Genomic DNA, 27,189 nt, shown 5'->3' with positions numbered 1-27,189 from the left:
CGTTGAGGGGGGGGGGCACTAATTTTTTCCTCAGTTTTTATTTCAATTTTCAAATATTTCAATTTCCTTCATTTCTTTTTTTGTTTATCAACGATCGAGTTTCAGTTTTTTTTTTACTTTTTGAATTTCAATTCAGTTTTTTCACAATTGATTTCGTTTTTAATTTTTTTTAAGCTCTCCCTTTGAATGTCCCTGGCCCTCTCCTGTGGGGTTAGGTGAGAGAATTTTTTGAGATCCTTGCGCATCATATGTATCAAAATCTTACACTTCCATCGTGAAATTCAGCGTATAAATACCTGCATGAAATACCTTAAACCTACACATACGAATATATTAAGTGGCGATTTGTTAGCGAAACCTAAAATCATGACGGTTTCGTTACTAGAAAACTGGTTTTTTGGAGTATTTCGTCGTGGGTGGGTCGCTCCACTGCTTTTGTATATAGTAATAGTATAGTAATTTTGTGCTCATTGAATGAGTCCTCTCATCTTTCTACCACAATAACAATACCTGGCTGTATTCAAAATACGTTGAATTTTTTCTCCACTCTTTTTTGTTTTCGAGGCTAAAGACCTTGTTGGTTTTTCAGTCTGGTGAAACGTAAACCGTAAAATTTCTTACCAGGAACCAATAAATGTTTTCAGCGTCGTGAGCTATGCTGCTGTAAGGACTGAAACGTGCCCGGAATACGTAACTAGATTTAAAATCCGTTCTCATACGAATCTGAAATATTTACTGTGTCTCGAGCTGCCTCGTGCAATGTCGTACTATCGTCGTCGTCGTCGTCGTGTAAATTTTACACGAGTTTGAGAAATTATGTACCCGTTGCGTTGCAACAATTCATTTTTTAAAACTCGGCGTGAATTGGTTATAAGTAGATGTATGGTAGAGAGTTCTATTTGCAGTACAATCTAATGCTACGACTGCGATATATTTTAAGTAGACAATTAAATAAGTACATATTATTCGTGGTACCTATAGGTACGTTTCGCGTGACTAAATCAAGGTGAAAATTGTACCACGTAGACTGTTTTGGTGCATTTATACGTGTAGACGTTACATATGTACGTACGTAGTATACTATAGTACATAAATAGGTTTACGTACGCTCGTATAGTCATAGCATGGTCATAGCGACCTTACTTCGCACGTGTTTTCTAAGTAAACTCGTACAATTTAATCTAATTTCCATCATCGTTTGCTAACCTTACACTCGTATACGTTACTTGTACCTCTTCTACCACCTATAAGCTTACTCATACTTACTAAAACTCCTAGATGCATCTTTAAATTAATACCATTGTTTGCCAACTATGGCACTGAGAAACCGTTAGCGTAGCGCCCGATAAAGGTCATACAATGGGTCTTTCTTTTCCTCATCGTATCGTTATTATACGTGTATTTCTCATACGTGTGAGGTAGATCGACTCGGTCTCGATCGTAGCTACAATAATAAGGTTAATGCATTCCAAATATAGCAACGTGATCGGATTAAAATTGGATGGAATTTTGTTATATTCGAGGTATCGACTCGAGATACTAGTACGTTGAACAGAGAACGAGTTAATGAATAAAATTGGTATTCCGGAAATTCGTTTGTTCTTGGAGGAGTGAAATTGTGCTCAAATTTTGGACAAAGAGTTTTGTAATTAGGTGCTCGGAGAGTTGAGATGATTAGAAATGTCAAATTTTGGTCATCTTCCGTATTTTTGTGGCATAAGGTGGAGCGGTGAATTTCATGGATTTTGGCCTAAGTTAGTGGAGGAAGTTTGTTTCGGATGGGAGACCGCTGGGGGAAATTTTGTGCTAATTGGCAGTACGGGGGATGAGCAGGTGTCCTCAAAGTATGGTCATTCTTGGAAAAAGCTCCAATTTTTAATATGTACTTTGAGTTACAGTGAAGCAAAATTTTAGACCTGACTTTTGAGAACTTGAAAAAATTCAGTCAGTTACTTACTAAAATAATGCAAATCTTTCAAAAGTCAATCTTTGAGTTGTATTTCTAATGACATGCAAAAACCCTAAGAGAAAGTACGTTTTTGAAATTGTCAGACTTTTGAAAACTAGAAAAAATCCTTGAATCAATTCTGTAAGTGTGATAATTAGCACTTATCAAGAGAAACACTACCCCTAAAGCACACGCTACATAACCCTTGGCTGGGTGCACTTGGCCTTGGCAGTAGTAATACTAATTAACACAGAAAATGAGAATGTATCAAATACAACGTTGTAAATAATGGATATATAACACAATTACATGTATATCATATAAAGTAATAACAATTACACAATTCACTTTAAAAATACTAAAAGTTGAGCTTTAAACGAAGGGCCGGAGCCGAAGCTCTTAATTTGAAAGGAACATTGGAACATGACAACTCATAGGACACTGCATAGTAGCTGAGATGAGGCAGCGTCACAAACCTGGTACCTCAACCTGACATACAACGCACCATGCCAGTGTTACCCTTTTGGCTGGGAGAAAAGGGTTAAATAGCTATCAGTCAAGGCACAACCCAGTCCAACATATGCCCTTCTGTGGGTTTACTCAGCAAACTGAGTTCACTCAGCGGAGGAAAGCATGGTATAGTAGAGCGAAATATGACTTCACTAATAGGTTTGGTCCTACTTAGGAACACCACCTGCCCCTCAAGGTTTTGGTCCATCAAAACAAAAACAGCAGAGTAAACAAATGAAATTTTGCCTACTTGTACAATTGAAAGAGTCAGTAGGTGTGAGGATCTGCTATTCGTCCCTTTTTAGTTTGGTACAATCATATGCACTGTTACTTGTCTAACAAACGCCATTTCATGCTGGCAAAAATGAACTTGTTGAGCTTTTTGAAGCTTTTTGAAACTTCATTTGCAATATTATGTTTTTTAAAATATTCATTGCGATGGGTAGCAGAGAATCCTAATTTTGTATTATGACATTTATTGTCATGTCTTGGCACAATTTAGCTTTGCTCTCTGATATACATACCTAGTCTTTGTATTGGTTTCAAAAATGTACTTTGTTTGATAATGCATCTAGAACGGCAATTAATCTTGTTGCCTCCATGGTATAGTGAATGCAAACTGGACCAGCAATCCGGAGGGTCTGGGTTTGATTCCCTGGCTAGGCACAAATTTTTTGTACATTAGTTGCATTAGAAAACAAGTTAAATTGGTTGGTAAAGAGAAAGAGACGTCTTATTTGAATTGGTACAAGTAATGAAAAACAACTTTAAAAAACAAATTATATCATTACATTGAAAAATTAACAAAATTAAAGTTACCTATCAATTGATGGAAACAATTACAATTTTAAAAACAAAGTTATAAAAATTTTGGAAAACAAAGACAAAAAATTAATTTCATGCCTCGAGTTGAAGCTGGAGAATTGCCTCCATATTATGGTTTGTATGATTATGCAGTTGAAACTTTGAAAGGAGAATTCAAGGGGTTGTATAAAGGCATGTTGCATGTCAGCTTCTATGACCAGTGTATCTCCTATATTTACAATTGGTTTTTCAACATTCAGCACTTTTTTGCATAGATTTTTAGATAAATTGTTCATCCTACTGTGGTCCAATTGGACAATTTCATACACATGAGGAACCATTTAAATACACTTACATCATCACTTGGTTCCATTTCCATTTATAATATTGATTTCTTTAAATAGAATGACAGATTTAATCCTTTACCTTCCCAATACATCACAGTAGATATATTTTACAGTAGATATTTAAGGCATTATCTGACTGTTGAGCACTGCTTTTCCAACTTTGTGCTAAAACATTTCAATTTGAAGTGTAACCTAGTCTCATTCAATGTAATAAAATCCACTACTATGTTTTCAATATAACATGGTGGAATAATTTCATTTTACTTATTTAAATATACTTACATCACTTGGTTTCATTTCCATATAGTAATGATTTTTCCAAACAGAATGACAGATTTAATCCTTTACCTTCCCAATACATCACAGTAGATATATTTTACAGTAGATATTTAAGGCATTTTAATTCTACGTGTTTCTGGTTAGCACCATTTTTCCAACTTTGTACGAAAACATTTTCAATTTGAAGTGTAACTGTGTATCATTCAATGTAATGAAATCCACCACTATGTTTTCAATATGGCGGAATAATTTCATTTATGTCTGCAATTGTATGTAGAGATAAATACTGAATGAGCTGAACTGAATGCCACCACCAAGCCACGTGTCAGATCTTATTTTAGAACTCTAGGTTTGGAAGAGAGGGAGTTACTACTTTACTTGCAACTATGTTACTATAGTATAACATTAGCTGTATCCCATTGCTAGATTTGGTGTCTCATGTTACAGGTACTACATGTACATAATCCTTGACTAATGTCTAGAGTATACCTATAAGCTTGCAAGAGAGAAATTAAAATAGTACATTTCAAGTTGTGTTTAATCTACAATGCTCTCAACATTCTCGCCTTTAATGTGGGTTTTTAGTAGCTTGATGCTAAATGAAGTTGTATGTGAAAAGTGGCTGCCTTTTGCACAAATCATTCAATATGCCGTGAAATTTGCTCTTCTTCTTACACTCACTGGTCCACTTTGTACAAGTATGTACTACATTTGTGCTTATAGCAATATAAACCCAATACAATTCTAACCAGGCATTGAGTTTGGTTTATGCACCAATCTCTCAAATGTAGTATTCTGCAAATTGCATCATGTCAGGCTTTCCTTTCTGGCTTTGTGTTGTATTTCAACAATCTGCTTGCGCTTATTTGCCTAGTATATGGGCTGGTTTAGAACATGATTTGAAATGTTTTATTAAATCTGCGGGGAAGTCCTTGAGTAGGTAGTTCAAAGGGCTGGTGATTTAGATGAAATGTAAGGCGAGTACTGAAGTCCTCAAAGAAAATTTACCAGAGTTCGATCCTTAAGTATTGTTATAAACATTTCAAGAATTTAATCAACTGTGATACATATTTCATATTTGGGAAGAGTTTTGTCAGGTAGGTAAGCAAAGCAAACTCAACATCAACAAATGATTTTTTCATTAAACATCATGTTCAAATTCTAATTCTACATAAAAACTTAAGTTTACTTGTATGTAACTTCACAACTCTAATCTAGATTAGAAAAAACAAAAAAAAGTACAACTTCAAAATTTTAATTCCAATTTTATGAAAGTTCACGAAGTTCTTAAAACAAATTTAAAATATAAAATCATCCGATTCAAAACATAAAGTTCAAAGTTCAATCAATTAATCACAATCTTAATTAATCAAAACATTGACTAGATAAAAGTTCATCAAAAATGAAATGGGAATACAGGTAAAGTTCACACAAAATACATAACATAAAAGTTCCAATCAAGTTACAGATCACATTTCAAAAACAATGCAGAGCACAGAATCAATCAAAGAGAGATAATTCAAGTTCATAGGATAAAATCACATTGAAGTTTGTAATTCTAGGACTAGGAGTAATATTAAAAACAAGTACAAATCCTTAAAGATGATCACTGAGTAGTTCTAATTCTAAATTCATACACTAGTATAAAACAAAGTCTGATCCTGAAGTGGCATGGAAACATGCCATGTAATTGCTAGTGTAAACTACAGTTTTCTGCTACTCTAAGATAAACTGTGTAGGTGTCAAGTACATAGGTACATACAAGGCAAATTTGCAACTAGTGATTTTGGTCTCAGTTGAGAATTTGTTGAAATATTTATATTTTATAAAGAACAAAATCTCCAGATTATATTTGGTCTTACCGATTTCATTGATAAATTTTTTTCAATATTATCATTTGTCAAAATATTCTTGCTGAATAAAACTCACCAAACTTACAAACACCCATCTTTTAATCTAAAGATCCAAGAACTTTTGGTATGAGATCAAAGAATTTAATCTTGCTATATGTCTACCTATTTCTCTTTTTTATGAATTGCCTTGCTATATGTCTACTTCTCTTTTTTATGAATTGTTCATCAACACTGATTTAAAAAAAAGTTATCATAGCATAGTTAAATTCAGTGCAAATCAAAAACTAAGTACATACATTAGTACAAACTCACTGCAAGAAAGCATGTCTGGAGGCAAAAACATGCTATTAGATCAGTGTATAAGCTCAATACTACAAAAAAAGCACAAAGTTCACTGTTTCCAGCAGTTCAAGTGCGGGGCTGGGCCCATAACCAGTTGTAAATTGAAAAATTCAAAAACCGTTCAAAGTTCTACATTTTGAACGTTTTATTAAAAAACCAATAAACAAAATGATGATACAAATAACTTAACAAGATCTTCAATTTTTAGGAGTATATAAAAGAACGATGTTACCAGAGTAACATAGTATGTACTAAAAAAGGCCAACAACTAGGTCCTAGTATTGCCGTCACATAACAAATGAATGAATTATTCTAATGGTTCTATCAAGTTAATCATTTAGCAACTTCTTACAACAGTTTTAGTATAAGTATATCAAGTATGAGGGAATTTCATTCCTTAATAATTATTTTGACTACAAGATATGTATACAATTTCCAAACCGTCATCATTCCTCGCACAAGTTTAAAGCACTGTCACATTTTTCCTCCTTCACTCCTCATTACATTGAAAAAAAGAGAAAAAAACCTTGACATTGCCATCCACACATAACATAATTAATTTCAAACCCAACATACCTACTATACTACACAAACGCCTCGTCACATTACAGCAACATCATCATCAAGAAAAATGAAATACCAACGTAAACATCCGATTCAACGTGTCTATGTCTCGCCTCGCTTCTTGCCCCGGTGTGTTAAATAACCCAACAACAAGGCTAACTCATCGAAGCGTATAAATAGTAGTACAACAGTCAAAGTGATGCGAACTGAACAATAATTTCAACGACAAGGCGCGATAAATTGAGCACACCAGTCGACGCTTTATGATTAGCGATTGAATTTAGCGAATTAATTAAAATGGCTAATGTCAATGATGGCTGTATTGCTGACGAGAGATAATTTCGCAGCGCATTGGTGGTGATTATTTGACACTGCGGTGTGTTATTATCATCATCGAACCATTTCTATGGATTATTTTTGAGAGTACCTTTTACATACAGTATTAGTTGTTGGATTTTTGAGGAGAAGTTTGTTATTGGGTGTAGCTACTTGTACATTAAAGAGAATAGGCACATGTGCCCATATTCCATGCTTTGGCAGGGATGATGGTGACGTATTGAAAAACAAATAGGTGAACTGATTAGGTACTTTACCGTTGCGTTGGCAATTGAAAAAGATTTTGTCCATGGTGGTATATGGAATTCAGATCTCGTGCTATTGAAATTACCTCGTTCAACATGAAGAAGAAATTAAATCATTAACTCGTGAAATGAAAAGTAATTACGATTAAGTACATTACTTAGTTCAATTTTTAAAAAAATTCATCAACTAATTTGGAAAAAGAAAACAATTAGGTACCTAATATCAGAGCACAACGACAACGTATACATATGCATATTCTTCAAACTGATTCCATTTTCATGTCTGAGTGATCAGGGAATATTATACAGTGTTTGTGTAATCGAATGACTCGTCATTTTAGTGGACTCTGCTGTGTGAAGTAGACCTCAAATAAAATTTAAGTTGCATGCATATCTAAATACTCTACTAATAAATAACACTTACATATCTATACTATACAGCTGCAAGAAAAATAAATACCCGAAAAATACTCGAAAAATCGGGAAAAAATTCCCAGCCCGATCTATGGCACCTAGAGAGCTAATTTTTTTTTTAATCGACAGCTTAACTTCTCTAGAATACAGGAAAAATACGCGAGGGCAAAAATTTTGGAATTAAAGGGCCCAAATTTTGAGTTGAAGTGGGCTGTTTTTGCCGTTTTTTCGATTATTCTCAAATATATCAAGAACGAAAAAAGCTAGGAAGGTTGTTAATATCTCATTTTAAAGAGCATTAAAATCTGAACATTTCCCTCGATTACATTACCCGTCCAGGGTTTTTAGTTTTTGAGCTATTTTGAATCCAAATTTGAATTCAATTGAATTAAATTATCTCGAAAACTAAAAATGCTAGATGGGTACTGTCAACGAGGGAAATGTTCGAAAATTCATGCTCATTATAATGGCGAAGACAGATCAGCAAAAAGTTTATTATATCGTGCGATTTTGATCGATTTTTATGGCATTTTATAACAAAAAACCGTTAAGATGATGCGTGTACTTATACACCCACACAAGCATACACACAACCACCAACGTACAACGTCGTTGTTATTCCAGACAGGATCACGCGACATGCGCGCGCATACAAACCTCCCACTCCTCCAACAATGGAATTCTTACAATGGGAGGATTATGATTTGCAAATCGATCGAGCGTGAAATTGTCAACAGAAACAGATATTATTGCTAATGTTATAGAATGTTAATCCGTCTATCTTCGGTGCTTTGCTTTTGCATTTATCATCTATCATTTTAATCAAAGTTTTAATCGAAGCATATCAGTATTTATGTACAAAATTATGTATTATTGACATACCTACCCTTAAACATTGCAAAATCCAAAATTGCTTAAAATGCCATAAAAGACGTTCAAAAATTTTAAAAAAACGAGCTAAAATAACAAAATTTATGAAAATGACTTAAAAATGAATGAAATATTGAAAAAATTTTAAGTACCTAAAATTTCAAAAATGTTTGCTTGAAAATTCATTAAAAGTATTGGAGGTTGAAAAAAATTGTTCAAAGTGCTGAAAGTCGTTGAAAGTGGTATGAAAATGAATGAAGTGCAGATATATGTAGTTTTTAAGGAAAAGTACTTGGGAGCAAACCTCTTCTGAGAGTGAGCGAAGGGGGTTTGGGGGGGTTTGGGGGCGCAGCCCCCAAGAGCGAGTTCCGAGGGCGAAGCCCGAGGAACGAGTATGGGGGTTGGGCCGCGAAGCGGCCAGGGGGCGTAGCCCCCTAGTTTACATATAATATTGATCGACTGAAGCCGCAGAAAGCAAACTGAAAACAGTTGCAAATCTTGGAACAATCAGAAATGACACAAGATCTTTTCCTGAAAGGTCCTTTCTGTGATTGGCTAAGACTGTCGAAAGGACCTAAATTCTGTAAAATAAAATGAAATAACATTTAAAAAATCTATAGTTTCCTATTTTGCATCATTTTAACCAGCTTTTTAATGCTTTTCCATGTATTTTTTGGAAATTCTATTGAAGTTTCGTCATTTTTTGTTGATTTACAAGGATTTTAATGATTTTTTTTTTTCAATGCTCAACATAATGACTATGGGAATAATTGCACCCTCCCCCCTCAACGATCCTCTGAGACAACCTTTTTTGAAGGGACATCCTAAGGAACATTTTAAAGCAAACTCGTCCAGAAAAAGTTGGCCTTACTAACGAAATGGTGGCTATTTTGATTGACTGGTCGGTCGAATTCGCAGATTTTGCTTTCCAACATAAGATTTGCACGAAAATTTTTGAGCTGGACAACGCTAAATTGAAAGAGAATGCACAAATTCATCATCAACCAAAATTTCAAATGCTAAAGTGCATTTTTCGATTTTTGGTGAATTTTTAAAAACATTTAGGCCAAAAATATGAAAAAATCAAAATTTTACCATATTGACCTAGAAAGCTAAAATTTGGGATATAACATATTTTCGACCTGCCAAACCGATTGGAAACGGTTTCATCCCGTTTTGAGCACTTCTGGAGCCTCCAGTAGATTTCCGATACTTGAAATTTCTACAAAATTTCATCAAATGACGTTAGAAATCTGAAATTCCACTGCACTGCAACTTAAGCACGCTATTGAGTCAACTGCTGGCGAGTTTGAGTCATTTTGGAGACTCCAGCGACTTTTTGAAAATTCCTTGGAGCCTCCAGTAGGTTTTTGAACCTTGAAATTTCCACAGAATTTCATCAAATGACGTTGAAAAGCCGAAATTTATTCTGTAAATTAATTTCTATACGCTATGAAGTCGACTGCAAGTAGATTTCAAGTTGGTTTGGGGCCTCCGGCGACTTTTTGGAAATTACTGGAGCCTCCAGTACATTTTTTAAACTTGAGATTCCATCAAGTGGAGCTGTAAAGCTGAAATTCACTTTGCACGGAACGTGCACAAGTTAATTCGGACAGATTTTTTCGCATTCAAGTTTCAAAAATTAACTGGAGGCTCCAGTGGTTTCCAAAAATTTGCTGGAGGTTTCAAAATGACTTGAAATTCACCCGCAGTTGACTTCACAGCGTATTGAAATTGGTTTTCAGAATAAATTTCGGCTTTCCATTTGCATTTGATGAAATTTTGTGGAAATTTTGAAGTTTCAAAGATCTACTGGAGGCTCTAAGAATTTTCAAAAAGTCGCTAAATTGAAAAATGATCTTCAGCTTTTGAAATTCTGTGTGTGGTGGTGTTTTGTTTGAGTATGTCTCATCTCAAGTACAATCTCAAGTTGAGGAAAGTTTAGTTTGAAGGGTCTGATCATAAGGATTATGAATATTTTTGGAAATTCTTAGGAATCGTGGAAGTAATGAAATTGTTTGATACACTTTTGTAAATTGAATCACGCTAAATACAAAGTATCATGCCTTCCGAATTGACAGAGGGTGCGTATAAAGTATTTATTGAATCAGTTGGTTTTTCTTATATATGTTACTAAATGTGTGTGATTTTGTCGTAGAAAATATCGAATTGTAAGAAATGTCGCTCAGCTTAATATTGCCGATGTTCGAAGGGATGACGACAGAGAAAGAAGAACATGTTTTACTTGAGAAATCCTTTCGTATCAGTGCTAACTATTATTTTCATTTTTATCATATAAAATTCCACCCAGTTCATTTCGATTTCTCTTTGATTTCGTAGAAAGAATTGGACAGCGTTCACAAACAAGAAAGGCAGCTGGGTAAAGTTTGTATAGAAAAGCATCGAGAAAAGCAAATTGAAAATTTTTTGAAATGCCAAGAAAGTAGAAAAATAGAAGTATTTTTGAAAAGCAGATTAGGTAGAGTGGATAAGTGGGAAAAAATTCTCCCTTCTACAAAATGGCGGCCATTTTGATTTACAATTGGGTTGGAATCGCAAATTTTGCTTTCCAACACAGGACTTGCACGAAACTTTTTGAACTGGACAACGCCAAATCGAAAAAGGATGAAAAAATTTATCATCAGACAAAATTTCAAGCGCTGAAGTGCATTTTTCGATTTTTGGTGAATTTTTAAAAATCAAATTTGTGCCAATAATAGGCTATGAAAAAAATCAAAATTTCACCATATTGACTTCGAAAGTTGAAATTTGGGATAAATACCATATTTTCGACCTGCCAAACCGATTGAAAAAGGTTTCAAACCGTTTTGATCACTTCTGGAGCCTCCAGCAGATTTCCGATACTTGAAATTTCTACAAAATTTCATCAAATGACGTTGGAAATCTGAAATTCACACTGCACTGCAACTTAAGCACGCTATTGAGTCAACTGCTGGCAAGTTTCAGTCATTTGGGAGACTCCAGCGACTTTTTGAAAATTCTTGGAGCCTCCAGTAGGTTTTTGAAAATTGAAATTTCCACAGAATTTCATCAAATGACGTTGAAAAGCCGAAATTTTAACTGTAAATTAATTTCTATTCGCTATATGAAGTCGGCTGCAAGTAGATTTTCAAGTAGTTTTGGAGCCTCCTGTGACTTTTTGGAAATTACTGGAGCCTCCAGTGCATTTTTGAAACTTGAGATTCCATCAAGTGGAGCTGTAAAGCCGAAATTCACTTTGCATGGTACCTGTTAAAGTTAATTCGGTCAGATTTTTTCGCATTCAATTTTCAAAAATTTACTGGAGGCTCCAGTGGTTACCAAAAAGCCGCTGGAGGCTCCAAAACGACTTGAAATCCACCCGCAGTCGACTTCACAGCGTATTGAAATTGGTTTTCAGAATGAATTTCAGCTTTTGATGAAATTTTGTGGAAATTTTGAAGTTTCAATGATCTGCTGGAGGCTCTATGAATTTTCAAAAAGTCGCTAAATTGAGAAATGATCTTCAGCTTTTGAAATTTTACCTCTTCATCAAGTTTTCTCTCACTTTTGCCATTTTTTTTTCAAATGTCAGCATTTTTTATGTTAATTTGCAGTGTTTTTCGTGCTTTTTCGAGCGTTTTTATACCACTCTAACTCGTTTTCAGCAGTTTTTGTGCAAATTTAATTAAAATTCCTGTTTTTTTAACACTTTTTCACACATTTTTTGTAATTTTTTTTTTTGAAGTTTTTTATTATTCCCTGCTAATTTACTGTTATTTTGATTGTTTTTGAACGTTCTTGCATCAATTTAACCCATTTTTAACAACTTTTTATTCAATTTAGCAAAAATTGAATTTTATCAGTCTTGGATTTCCGTGGCAATCAATCGCCTATAGATCGACACAGAATCCAAATACTCGTCGTTTGTCCAAGAAACCCTCAATTTTTTCGAGAATGGACTCTCTTTGGAGACCCATAGCTCCCCTTTAAGGTCACCTCCGGAGCTGAAAATACTTCCGAGTGACTTTCTTCTAAAAGTGAAGATTTGCACTGAATTTGGTCACAATTTTCCAACATTTTCCCCATTTATTTTGCGTTTTCGTTACGTTTCCATTCAGTTTCTGCAGCATTATCGTTTCATTTGCATTGATTTCGATCCCAAAACACTTAATTTCAAGTTGGAAAAGTTTATTCGTGGATTGAATTTTATATTGCATAGTATAATATGGAGAAGCCACGAATCGTGACCCTGCGTATTCTTTTATCTAAAACCCGCACCGCGATTCGAATTTAATTCTTATTTCGTCGAGTATTTATGCCGGAAACCGAATCCGAAAAACTTTCCGCCTTGTGTTTTACACTTGGGAGAGAGAATCGCTTGGCCAACGAGGCGGAATTATTGAAACCATCGAATCGTCGACGTCGTCGTCGTCGTTGTTCTCGTAATGGTTTGCGTGTAATTGTAAAACACTACATCGTACCAGTAGTGGCCTAATTCAACGCTATGGTTTGGGTTTGTACTGTATTTAGAGTCCGTATAGCACATGCGACTCGCGCGCATCGCATCGTTAATGACGTCAATACAACCAAACAAATTTTCCTTTGCTTCCCAAAACGTCATCTCCACCTATTGCTATTGTTTTTTTTCGTCTCTTTTCCTCATCTTGTGCAAATGTACGTATCGTATACCGTTGTCTCACACTGCACCGCGTTGGTTAATTGTACGATTACCTACAGAGCGGATTTACTGTCTTCATCGTGCTACTTTGGAGGCTGCGTTCTGCGTTGCAGTTGCAGCATTGCTCTCCCGCGTGGTTTATATTATTTCCGATTTACACCCCCATCGTCGCCGATCCATCGTAGGATACGATACAGTTATACTAGACAGATGAGAGAAAGAGAGATCGAAACGAGCGTGTGCTAACAACCTCGCTCGTCGTTGGTTCAATTTATCTTCATAATTTTTATTACCGTAATACGCTGGTATATAGGTATTATACGTACCTTGGACAGACCAATGACCATTAGGTCTTGGTCGTGGTCGTCGTCGCGGAAACGATCGCGAAAGTTATTACCATTACATGGAACAGCGTGTTCGACACGTTTCCCCTTCCTTCCATCGGCCTCGTCGTCGTTGTGTTGTTCTTATTGCTGACGATCGATGCTTTCATAGTCGAATTATTTTTACACCTTTTTATCGGTTCGATGGATTTATTATGGAGCCTTGTTTTATGCATTAGCTGGGTAAGCTTGCTGGCTCAGATGATCGAAGTTTTTCACCTTGTTTGATAATTTTGAAGAATTTCGTATCTAGCTTCGTTCTAATGAATATTTCTTCAATTTATCCAAATGAGAAAGGATATATTTTTATCGAATGTTCAGAATTCAAGTCGAATGTTATGTAGATCTAAATTTGTATTGGGATTGGGGAGGGAGGTAGGGTGATGATCATGTATTTTTCTGACTCGTGATATTAAAATTTTGAAACATTGATATGAAAAATGGCAGACGTATGTAACTTTTATGGTCCCATTTTGAAAAAAAAATAATAAAATTGAAAAAATGAATTCAACTTACCTATTCTGGATCAGGAAAAAAAGGTTCACGGGTAATTATTTACATTGATACAAGATCTATAATTTTTATCAGAATAGCTGTATTTAAAATTATTTTACAAAGATAAATTTTTATTTGTGTAAAGATTTTTAAGACTTTTGAAAATCTGCAACAAAAAAAAAGTATTGCAATGAGTTTCATTGATAATTTTGAAATTTGCTCTATAAATATGCCTAAATGACACTAATGATGTTTAGTACGCAAATTTGTTTTAAACATTTTGTCGAGGGGACCACTTGCGGAAATTTCATCATTTCCAGCAATCCAGATCCTTAAAGCGAAATCACGAAATGTGATTTTCAATGACTGACTGATTAAAATCCAACTATAAGGATGTTGATATCATTTTGAGGAGTTGAAAACCAGACCTACGCCTGTTTTTGAGGTGTCCAGCAGAACCGTGCATCGTTCCAACAGATTCCAGCCGGATACCACCGATGTCATCTTATGACCAATTTGAAAATCGAAAAAAATTGCCAGTCAGTCGTTTGAGTATATTGAATGAAAACTGATCTTACGTATATTAAAGAAGATGGGAATTTTCTATGGAAACTTCATTGTTCGTATTTGGAAATGTTTTAAAAGTTGAACGATACTTGGAAGATCGTTTCAAATGAATACAAATTGAACGCCAAAGAGGACTGGAGCAAGTTCAAAGTTGGCCTGAAAAAACAAACAAAAATTCATCGATCAACAAGGCTGGCAACTGTTTTATATTCTAGTGAGTTATCTGTATTTTAGATTCAGAATTTAGATATAGATTTTGAAATGAAATGTTGAAATAATAATGAAGTTCAAAAATCTGTACAGTCGACGACTCGTAGAACAAGGAATGAAATAAATGACATTTTTTGAGAGAGGAAGATGAAAATGTACTAAGAAAAATCGTGAGAAATGCGAAGGCGGATAGCATGTAAAAGAAGAGTGGACGAAAAAATTATAATCTCGTAAAATTTCAACATTTCATCTTCGATAAAATGTAAAAAATCTATTTTCGTTCATCTCTTGATACAATTTGAGGGTGAGGGGAGGTTTCCAGAGCGATTTTTTTGTCAAAATACTTTACTAAAATAATTGTGCGAAATTCTCTCGACAAACCTGATAAAACGTATGTCATTTTTTCTGCATTTTCGGGAAATTTTTATTCTTGTGGGGGGGGGGGGGGGGTTGTTGGAAAGTCCAAATAAAAAACGTAAGCTAATATTCGTATTCAGCTCTCATAAAAACATATTCAATCACATATCATACGGTTTTTTCAATTTTCATCAGATTCGAGGGACAAGTGAGGGGCATTCGAGGGGTCTAGAGAGGTCAAATAAAAAAAAATAGTTGATATTCGTATTCATAACTTTCGTAAACGTATGAAACGATGTGTCGCACATTATTTGACATTTTTTCGCATTTGACCACAATTTTTGGGCTCTATACTCCCCCCCCCCACCAATAGTTTGACGAATCTCATCATAGAAAAATCATAATATGCACCTACATACTATTTGTAAACATAGCATAAAAATAATGCTTTCTAGATTTTTTTCCAAATTTTTAAATAACATCTCCAAAATTTCACAATCTTTTGGAAATTGAGCTTTTTCAACTTTGACCTTTTGACGTTTTTGGGAAACAATATGTATTTTTGAAACTACTCTCAATTAATTCTGAAACGTCGAAAATACAAAAATCAGAGCACTTGAATCCACAATGGGGCTGATTCGACATGGAATGATCCAAAAGTTTTCTCCAAGTTGAATTTTTTTGTTTTAGCGTCTAGAATAATACTGAAATTGAAAAGAATCACTTTTTGGCCGATTTTTACAATCCAACCCCCTTTGGAGACCTCACCTCTCCTCCCCTTTTCCACCAGTACCCCTAATGTGGTAGATATGTACAAATACCTCAGAAAAATAGAAAATACTACGTGACATATCGTTTGTTAAATTTCGAAAGTCTGAAGTTCGAATATGTACTAGCTCAAAATTTCTGTACCATTTCCCCCTTCCCTCAGTGCCCCTCTATCTCTTTAATTTTCAAAAATATTAGAAAATGTAGTGTAACATGTCGACTTTTGCTGTATTCGTGGTACTGATAGTGAGTGCAGTCCCCGCCTCTTCCCTCCCTCCCCAATTCAAAAAGTGAATATTTATCTGAACCTATAGTAACTTCAAAGCTGTGAAAATGGGCGTGTCAAATCACATTTTGTCAAATTTTTGAAATTTTTTAGTCTTTTGAACCTTAAGGTGGATCAAGAAAAAACACGTCGGAGGATTTTGATAAAATTCAGTGGTAACCTTCATTTTGAGTTTGAAAAATCTCAAAAAAATTTGTAGCTCTGAAGGTGCCCCCTAAATGGGACAAATGGGCCTTCGAAGAGAATGCATTTTTGAAGAAATCGTGATTTTTCGCTCTAGCTCCTACCCAACCTGTTTTAGAAAAAATATCCCAGTTCCAAAAGGTGGTATTTGAGATTATACGTTGACCTAGGCCATTTTCGTCAAAATCGAAGACCACTTTTAGAGTTCTGCTGAGCGGTTGAAAATTTGTAAATTGTTTATTTTTGGGTTAATTCGTGTTTTGAAAATTTTTTGTTCTCAAATATTTCGCCTTAAAAGATCATTTCTGAAATGTGAAAAATATTTTGGAACGTAGGGGTGCCAATTTTTTATCAATTTATCCGATTTCAAAAAATTGAAAAAAAAATTTCAAGTTTTTGAAATTGGCAATAATGATTAAAAAATTGGCACAACCGTGTTCCAAAATATTTATTCAGTTTCAGAAATGATATTTTTTAGCATTCTGGCATGATTAATGCGAAATATTTGAGGGGAATAAAAATTCAAAACACAAAATCATCCAAAAATAAGCGATAAAATTGAGTCATTTCTCCTAAAACAGGTTGGGTATAAAAAACCACAATTTTTTCAAAAATGCCTCTTCTTTGGATTTGTGATGACTCATGTGACCTTTTTAGGCACTTTTTCGTTACTAAAATTTTTTCTGAGACTGAGAGACTTTCAACTCAAAATGAATATCTTCATCACTCAATTAGATCAAAATCCACCACCTTTTTTTTTCACGATTTACTCACCATCAATTCATCATTCGTGTTGGACGTCGTTGTTGTTTTTTGTTTCGCAAAGCTCGCCAATAAAACGATTTTTGTATAAAGTATAAAGCTCGCGACGATGTTTTATTAGCCATTTAGGTGTATATAAAAGAATACACCGAAGCGAAGTGCAACGCAGCAGACGAAGACCCGACGAATGGCGAGAGAGAAAACAAATATTTATTTTGTTATCTAGTTTGTGGAATTTATCGGAGAAATTGTTTTATTATTGGAAGTGACATTACGTCGGGTACTCTCGTACAACCCTACACAATAAAGCCGGCTAAAATGTGATAAAGGAGAGAAAACGCGGAATAATAAAAAAGTAAACGTAGCACCATCTTATATATATACGTAGCTCAACTGACGGATTAATCTAAATCCTCGTATAGCGAGAGAGCTATGAAGATGTAGCATTTGCTTGCGTTTTGGTACTCGCGGTAAAGGTACTTTAGTCGTAGTAGTCGTCGTCAGTAAACTTGGATAGATACTTTTAGTATAATAATAATACGCGAAGAAAAGTGCAACGTGTGTTTTTCTTCTGCATTCTCGACTCCGGCACCCTTTTCAAGTTTCGCGAAAGCTTTACGACATTCATTTGTGTTATTATCATTGGAGGTCTTGTGTTTTGCGAGCGATGAGAGAGATAGAAAGCGAGCTTTTTGAGGACGCCCGACCCCGACGCGGCGCTTAAATATCGTTGACCTTTCAAGCTGGCAAAATGTTACTTTGTTGTGTTGAGAGAATTGAAAAAGGAAATATGTATGTACGAGGACGACGACGATGACGACGAGCGGTGAGTTATGAAATTCTTCTTTACGATGCTAGAAAGCAAGACTCTATACGAGAGAGAGAAAAAAGGAACGAATCGCAAATCCCTATAGTTATTTCAAAGTGTATGTGGAAATACGAAACGCGACACGAAGATGCAATCCGCAGCCCACAGTTCTACCTTAAGTATTACATACGCTGGATGTTGGATTTTCTTGTAATATTTTACTTTACGTATAGAATATAAGTCGAAACGAGAGTGTTGAAAGAAAAAGAAAAATTACGCTAGTGAATTTTATACCTCTATGTATTCTCGGTTGTAATTTGACGAAATGCACTCGAAACTTTCGAGTGTGTTGGGAATATGTTTAATTAATGTCGAGTCAAAGGTGCGATTCTTTGTATAGTTATAGGTTGTTTTTAAAGCTCTGTTTACGATTTCATCAAAGAAAGAACGTGATTATAGGGATTTGTATGCAGAAACAAAGATGAGGATTGGTGAGGAGGGGGGGGGGGGGGCTTCAAGTATCTGGGATTAGTGTGTGTGAGGGTTGGAGAATTGGTTGGGGTTTTCGTATCGCTGCAATTATTTCGATTTCAAGTAAAAAGTGTACGTATGGCTCTGAAATTTCTTCAAGTTGCAGAATCGTGTTTTTGGAGGGGAGAGAGGGGAGGGGGATTCTGAATCAGAAGTTGGCAGATTTAAAATTTATTGTTGCGGTGAAGAGTGGGTGACATTGAGTTGAATATGCGGTTTGAAAATTAGTTCAAGGAATAGATCAGTGCGAACTTTTCATGGATTGGAGTTGAAAAATTCACATTTGAATGGATTTGAAATTATCGAATCTATTTTTGAGAGGAGGAGAGCCCGGGGCAGCTCAAAATTATCAGGTTTGAATCAAAATTTATGACTTCTGACCTCAGAAATATTGACGGATTTTGTATGTGAAGAAATTTCCCCAAAACTCAAAAATTTGATCAATTTTCATCCAAAAAAATTGTCGATTTAGGTGGGTTTTTTGTTGTTTTCAGAATTTTGATGCAACTCCCCCCCCCCTCCGAGGCTCGAATGATTCTCTTGAGGTTCGAAAATTTGGTTAGATACCATTATGATGTTTTTTTTTTCAAAAATTCCAATCTTCGTTATATTCCTCAACTTTAAATTAATAAAATTCTAAAATTCAAGTTTCAAAATTTAATTTGATAAATTCGAGATATAGGTAAATTTACAAAATTTTGGATAAAAATTATTAAAATCTAATTATATAAAAATCTAAATTTACGGTTAAATTCGGAAAATGTTTAAATCGTTATTTACAAAAATTTGAAATTAAGTTTAGGCAAAGTATGTAAAAATAAACTAAAATTTAAATAAATAAACTCCAAAAGGAGACTTACCAATTGTTAAATAAATTGAACTAGTAAAATATACAGGAAATCTCTAGTGCCATAGATGGGTTTGTGAACCAAAAATCAAAATTCTCAAATGATCTCGTGAAAAATTATAAAATGCGCGGTAAAAAATGTTTGTTGACTCGAGAGTAAAAATAATTGACCGATAAATTGATTTGCGAATAAATTCAATAAATCTCCGGAAAAACGATATTTGAAAATTAGTGAACAAAATAAATTAAAATCGTGAACTCGATAATTCAATAATGAACTTGAAATTGCAAAGTAGTCGAGAAACAAACCATTGAATAGAACTTGAAGTATCTATTTGGAAGTCTGAAAAACAACTGAGGATTTGTAAACTCACCCTAATTGTATTTATAATAAAATTTGGTTCGTTTTTGGGAGGGAGGGCTTTGAATTGGGCAAATTGGTAAGATAGATTGATTTAAATTCATTTTGGGAAAGGATCAAAAAAGGATTGCGCAATTTTGAAATGCAGGTGACACTTATGACATTATAAAACTGCAATTTGGAGGGTGAGTGTGTTTAACAAATGAAAAAGGGTTACAGTTCTGAATAATTAGTAAGTGATAAAAAAAGTCGTAAATGTCCTGTCAATGTTTTGAATGTATTTGTGGTTAATTCAAAAGAGGTTTAAAAAGTATATTTAGAGCTCATTAGCTCTTGTACGAATTGTTACAAGTGTCAACTTGTTGGTTTGAGAAAAAATTAACGTATTCAGATTTCGGTTTTATCATATTGAAAATGGTCTCGAGCGCTAAAGCAAAAACGTGAGCCCAGAGCCATAAAAGTTTCAAAATTTGACATTTATGAGAATCAAATTATCATGTGAATCGGGGGTGGATGTGGGAATCGAAGAGCCCACAGCTATAAAATTTTACTGTTTATTAATTGACTCGAAAACTGTAGGTAAGTATTTGATTTTAAATTTACAACGCTTAATGAATTTTGAAAGCATGAGTAAGTATGTATTTCGATTTAGAGTTTTAATCGAGTTAGGGGATGAACAAGTTGAACCGATTAGTGACGTGATTAAAGTTAGCGGATGAAAATACTGATGAAATCTAGCCAGAATATTACATCTTTATTCAGAAAAATTGTCAAATCGAGTAAATTTTGACGCATAAGTCGTTGAATCGAGAAAATCAGAGCGTTGTAAAAGTGTCCAAAAAGTACTGAAATTCCATTTTTTTGACATTTTCGAGGCATTCAACTCCCCCTTCCCCTCAATGATGCACCAAATGCGATTGGAGTCGTCGTCAAAGATTTAAGTGCTTCAATTTTTCAGTGAAATTTTTTTTAAAATGAAACAATTCAGATTTTGGGGCAATAAAATCCAAATTTTCAAAATAAATACTATCCTGCCCCTTTCTACTCCTAAACCAATAATAAGACCCTGCCAGAGTTCTTGAATCACAGCTTATGAAATTTATCGCCTATGATGTTTGAACAAATCTGACCTTCATTCATCGCCCCTCCTGGTATTTGGAAGATCTGAAAAATCTTAAAAATTGGTCTAGAAAATCGGTAAAAGTCAAGGAAAATAATTTCTCTGAAAGACTGGACACCCTGAACCTGACTTGAAACCAGTGGGTTCATTTTTTAAGACAAGGAGAACTCAAATTGACACCATAATTTGAAAATTTTTTGTTGATATTCATTTTGATGAATTTAGGTATTTTGTGAAATGAACCAAGAAAATGAAAATTGATAATTCGGCCCATAAATAAGTTGGTTCTTTTTCGCCATTCATTTGCAGATTGAGACCTTCCTCTCCCCTCTCCCCTCCCCATCAAGATATACTTAGCTAGGGTCTTGTAATTTTCATGCATTTAGATCCGATTTATTGTAAAACTACCTCTCGAGTCTGATTGAAAATTAGAGCAAATCATTATTGAACTCATTTGATGAAACCTCAGATTTTCATGCAAGTGCAAAACTTGAAATCGACCATTTTAGAAAAATTTAGGGCCTTTTTCAGTTCTTTTTTTGACTCGGCAATTTTCAAAATCAGATTTAAACTCCCCTGACAGCTCAGATGGTTTTTTTCCCTAATCAAAATTCGAAAATTCTCATTGTAGGGAGTCATATTATATTGATTCTTACTAATTTGCAGATGCCGAGTTCGAATAATATTGAGCTAATTTTTTCGACCTGATTTTCCTGCCCTCTTCCCCCCCCCACCCTTGAATGTGACGAAAATTCGAAGTACCAACAATTGAAAATAAGTTCTCCAATTTTGATTTTTTTTTAAACTCAAATAATTTGGCAAATGGTGCGATAAGTCGATTCCAACGAATTCGATTTTGCTAAGAATTCGAATATCTATTCATTTCTCGGATTCAACCTATCCCTAGTTTTTCATAATATTTTTTTTTCGTGCTAGATTCAGACTCGAGATTCATTCTTAGGCATTCTTCTCAATATCTTGAAAACATAATTTAAAAATGAAACTCGACTAAATCTGCGTATTTAGTGAGCTAGAAAGTGGCAATGTACTATGTGAAAATTGTTCGCATTTGAGTGATTTTTTTCATCAAGTTGTGCTTATTGTGGCCAATTATCCAATCACTGGAAAGCTTAACGCCTGATTACGTTCATATCTAATCTGTCTGTAGTACATAGGCATAAAAATATGAAAATCTTGTCGCTTGGCGAATCTACAAAAATTTTTGAGATGGGGTGAAATGAAATGCTTCGTGGACTCGTTCGCTTGTTAGACTCCGTGCTTCGTAATAAATTTGCCAATTCGATTACACTCGAATAATTTTTATTACAATTCGATAAAGTATGCCTGTCGTAGCAGTTGGTATACCTGTCTGTTTTAAAAGTCTAAAAAGGGCAGCTAAGGGACTATTTATGTTAGGAAAGAGTTTCATAATGATTGGATTAAAATTTCAACTTGACAACATCGAGTGCACCAGACACAGGGACCGAACATGTGTAATAAATGTCGTTGGAAGTGTGAAATTTGGCGAAAATGGCGAGCATATGGCTGAAAAATCGAAAAACAGCTAGAATAAAGAAAACAAAATACAGCAGGCAACGTGTGTCGAGACAATCGAATAATGGTTTGTTAGTGTTATAAATTTTCGATGAATCGAGTAGATCGAGCAATTGCTGGAATTTGAACCACATGTATAGGGAGGGAAGGCAATGAGGATGGTATAAGATATCAAGAGCTGAGCTGGATAACGTATATGTTTTAAAATTAATTGAAAATTGAAACGAGTGATGTATTTTTTTTTCGCTTTGAGACAGACGAGGACTTGGACCATCTCAGCTCCGTCGTTCGTATGTGTACTTTGGGAAAAGTTGAGAAATGAGAAAATATCTTGCTTTCGGTAAGAAGATTATATTGCTGATGGAGGAGTATATAGGTACATGAATGGGAAAAGAGCAGAATGGCGTAGAGAGAGAGTAAATTACGTGGCATACGAATGCGAAGACGATGTCGTCGTGTAAGAGGATCTACTAAGCTTCCGATACACTATACGTTTATGTAGTGAGTATACGATGACGACGGAACTTGGTGTGTATACTTGCGAGAAAAATACGAGCCAAGATGAAGAGAACGTTGAAAATAATTAAAATTGATCGTCTATACGACGGTATGGCGTATACGAAGCGATGGCAATTAGACGCGTAAGATATAGATAGAATTTACTCGGTCTCGGAAATAACGTTATGTAGTATACGGTCGGTCGGGGAAATGGAAACGAAAAATAACACATAAAAAAGAAGGTAATATAAAATTACACGATGTAAGAGACGTTGGACGTGACGCTGACGGTCTTTATCGTATTGTTTGCCAACGTTTTACTTACTCATATACCTACCTGCGAATGCTACCTTTTTGTTAGCTTATACCTTACGTTGTTAGGTGATAGGCTATCTGATGGTCGATACGATGAGAGGTATATTACGTTGGAATAGTAATTTCATACATGATCGTCTCCGTCATCATCATCTTCATCACCATCTCAACATTTACAGAAAGGTAGGTGTTGTGTGACAACGCAACGGTTAGTGTCCTGTTCGTGTTCGAATTTGACCTACTATCGGCTCGCTGCTGTCTACTTCATCTATGTACCTCACACATTTCGTACGATACGATGAGATATCGCGTAACCTATCCACACATACTCGTGTCCACGACACGCACACAACATCTCTCTCTCTCTCTATCGTTGGTAAAATAGATGAAAATTTTCACTTTTTTTTTCGACTGAAAATATCATTTACTTATTTGAACAACTTCGAGTAGCTTTCTTTGTATGTAGTAGCATATTTACGAGTAGAAATTAGCGATTTTTTTTTTTGGTTACCTGTGTAGAGTATTTGTTTTTAAAAGATTTTGGTGTATTTGTTTTTTAGGTCAAGGAAAGTGATCACGATTCAGGGGCGGAATCTGACGATCAGAATCCAAGTAAGCGGAGATATTTTTACGCTTTCGAAATGAATGACCGCGCTTGTTTGTATGCATATCGATAGGGGGTAATGACATTATCACCGGCGTCAAGGTTTCATCGCGAGCAAATAGCGCAGGTGTGAGATTCGAGATGCTAATTGGTTTAGTATTTGGTGGTGAAGGTGTTGTCGAGGAAAACATTTAGGTGAAATGGACACTCATTTGTGTGTACATTGAATCGTGGTAGAATTTGAGCCAGAGGCGAAGAGTGAGACGATTCTTGAGTTGGAGCTGGAAAATACTTTGGATGTGGAAACTGGTTTGAGAAATGATAGTTATGGTCAGAGATGTTCTAATTGGTGTTGAATGGGATGAAAAGCTAAATTGTGTGCAAATTTTGATCAATTGAGTAATTTTTGGATATTTTGAACCGGTTGTTAAATGTGGTTTTCAATGATTTCTAATCGAAATAGCTTGTGATTTGAATGATTTGAAGAGATGCATTGAAATTATCACTGGTTACATGAAACATTTCATCAGTGGAAACTGGTTCTTAGATTTTGAACCAGTTTAAGCAGATTGTTAAACGTAGTTCACAATGATTTAAAATTGAGTTGCATGTAATTTGAACCGATGAACTGAAATAATAACTAGTTACATGGGCTATTCTTAATGATTAGAAATTGGTTATCAGATTTTGAACTACTTAGAACCGGTTTTCGAAACAATTTGTGATGATTATGAATGAAGTTTCGTGTAATTCGAGTGATTTGAACTAGTGAATTGAAATGATAACCGGTTATATGGCCTTTTCTTGAAGAGTAGAAACTGATTTTCAGATTTTGAACCAGTTTAAACCAGTTTGTTGTTGAATTTAGTTTCCAATTTTCATGTTGAGTAGACCATGCTAGGTACATATAATTTGAGTGAGTCACATGAATAATATGGGCTATTTCATAAGTAGAAAAAAATATTTTTAGATTTGGTTTTCAGATTTTGAACCAGTTTCAACCAGTTGTTAAGCGTACTTTGCAATGATACCAAATCAAGTTACATATAATTTGAGTGATCTGAATGGATGGATTGAAATATTATGTGGTTAAATTGGTCATTTCATGAATAGAAACCAGTTTTCAGATTTAGAACCAGTTGGAACTGGTTGTTGAATATACTAGTTTAGAATAATTCCAAATCAAGCCACTTCACCACTTGTGCTTGAGTGATTGAAACGGATATGATTGAAACTAGAACAGGTTAGACTAGCCATTTCATGATTAGAAACTGGTTTTATTGATAACTGGTTGAAAAGTAGATTTTTGAAATTTTGTAACGATGAATGAAGTTTTGACCGGTATTAATTTCTGATAATTTCAAACAAATGAATTGATAACTGATCAATTTTAGAGAGAATTACAGTGGGAAATGATTGGTATGACTGGTTTGAACCGGTTTCTATATTATTGTTACATGATAATGTGTACAAATAGCAAATTTATAAATCATTTCATTTTGAAACCCGGATTTTAGAGGGAATTGTATTCAGAAGTTGGTCGTTCAACTGGTTTGAACCAGTTTCTATACTCGTTTTTGAATTTTTTCAAATTAACAGGGGTGCTTTTGAAGTAATTATTGCTGACAAGTGAATTTATGAGTGGTTCGGTTGTAACAGACTTCATTCTTTAAAACTGGTTTTTCTAGAAATGTTTTGTCAATTCAAAAATGTGGCGACTGATTTGAACTGGTTTCTATTCTTTCAAATCTTGTTTGGTGTTATTTGGGAAACTCTCGCAATTTACATCAGTGAACTGATAATTATTTGAGTTAAATGTGTCAGCTCCCAAAAAAACAGATTTTTTAGAGAATTGTATAGAATATCATCAATTTTACAACTAGTTTAAACCGGTTTTTGTGTAATTTCATGATATGTACTTACTTTTAAATCAGGCGAGGTGTTGTTGAAGTAGGTACTTTTGAAAAGTATAAGTGAATTTATGATTGATAGAGTTGGGTATTTCATTTTTTGAAACTGGTTTCTGACAACTAGTTTGAACTGATTTCTCTCTATATTGTTTTATGGCCATCTCAAATCAGTTTGGGTTTCATTTGAGTAATTCTGACGAATAAGTGAATTTATATCTGGTTGAGTGCTTTCACAAACTGGGTTTCAAGAGAATAATTGCAATACAAAAACTTCAAACTGGTTTAAACCGGTTTCTGTCCTGTTTTATTATAATTTCAAATCAGGTGAGGAGTTATTTGTATTGAAGCTTGACATTTCATTTCTCATAACTGGTTTGAACTGGTTTCTTTCCTGTTTTGTGACAATTTCAAATCAGGTAAAGATATTTAAAGTTGATGGAATTCGGTATTTCAGAAAACTGGGGTTCAAAACTTGAATTTGGTAACCGGTTTGGACTGGTTTCTGTAATTATTTTTCTGGTGATTTCAAATAGAACAAGTTGTTACATATTTGAGAGAGTTTTGTGAATATGTCAATTCGCAGCCTTGGGTTTTGCACTTTATTTTTCAAGCATGATTTTGGGAGAGTGATCGTAAAAAATGAGTGTTATTTCTGGTTTGAACCGGTTTCTATGATCCTTTTTCAATAATTCTGAACGAATTGAGTCGTGTGCTTTTATCAAACAATAAACCAGTTGCCTCATTTATCCTGTATGAACCTAGATATTTTGATTTTATAAAATGTGAGTAAAATTGAAATGACTACAAAATAGTCTTACGATTAAACCTGTTTCAGCAATGATTCGAATTACTTAACCAGTTGAAATTGCTAGAAGAATTCTCTTTTCGAGTGTAAATGCATATTGCAGCATTAGACTCTCGTGATTGATGATTTGACGATGGACAACCGGTTTCGTTAGAAAAAAAGTTATGAAAACCTGTTGCTTTGAATAAAATTTTCAATTGAACATTTTTTAGAAGTATGTAGATCGTTGAAAAAAATTGAGAAACTCGTCAAAACCGGTTACAAATTGGGATTGGCAGAATTATCATTCCAATCCATGCCTATTTATTGGTTTAAACTGGTTCTGAAAATTGAATGAAGTCTTCAATCGTTTTCTTCATGTTGTCTGAAAACCAGTTTGCTAGAAAAGAATTTTTTGGAATCAATTGATGTGATTTCTAATACTCGGAAAGATTCAAATTCATCAAACAACTGGTTCAATAAAATATTTGCAAATTATAAATCGCCTTACACCTGTTGTCACAGCATACTCTGGAGAAATTATGCAATTCCTCTGTGCCTGAACATTAAACAATGGTTCTGTGCCAATTTCGATGTTGATTATTATTTTTTTTTTTGATGAACCAGAAAATGGTTGCTTATTTCAAAACATTCCTGTGTAGATAATGTAACAT

At 34.5% G+C, this 27,189-nt stretch overlaps 1 protein-coding gene across 5 annotated transcripts in view; it reads left to right on the top strand.

Moving 5' to 3' along the window:
- The window catches only part of Reph (Regulator of eph expression), a 152,622-nt gene that overhangs the window by 17,455 nt on the left and 107,978 nt on the right, over positions 1–27,189 (top strand). For 4 of the 5 annotated variants that reach the window (XM_065367792.1, XM_065367795.1, XM_065367796.1 and 1 more), the window contains exon 2: positions 23,778–23,829. The exons of the other annotated variant lie outside the window; for it this stretch is intronic. In XM_065367792.1, coding sequence (XP_065223864.1) covers positions 23,778–23,829 — 52 coding nt within the window. The remainder of the gene's footprint in view (positions 1–23,777; positions 23,830–27,189) is intronic. 5 annotated transcript variants of the gene reach the window in all.

This window comes from Planococcus citri, chromosome 5 (genome assembly GCF_950023065.1).
Source record: "Planococcus citri chromosome 5, ihPlaCitr1.1, whole genome shotgun sequence".
Classification (NCBI taxonomy): domain Eukaryota; kingdom Metazoa; phylum Arthropoda; class Insecta; order Hemiptera; family Pseudococcidae; genus Planococcus; species Planococcus citri.
Note: the sequence above shows the minus strand (reverse complement) of the source record. Positions and strands in the feature narration are given on the sequence as shown.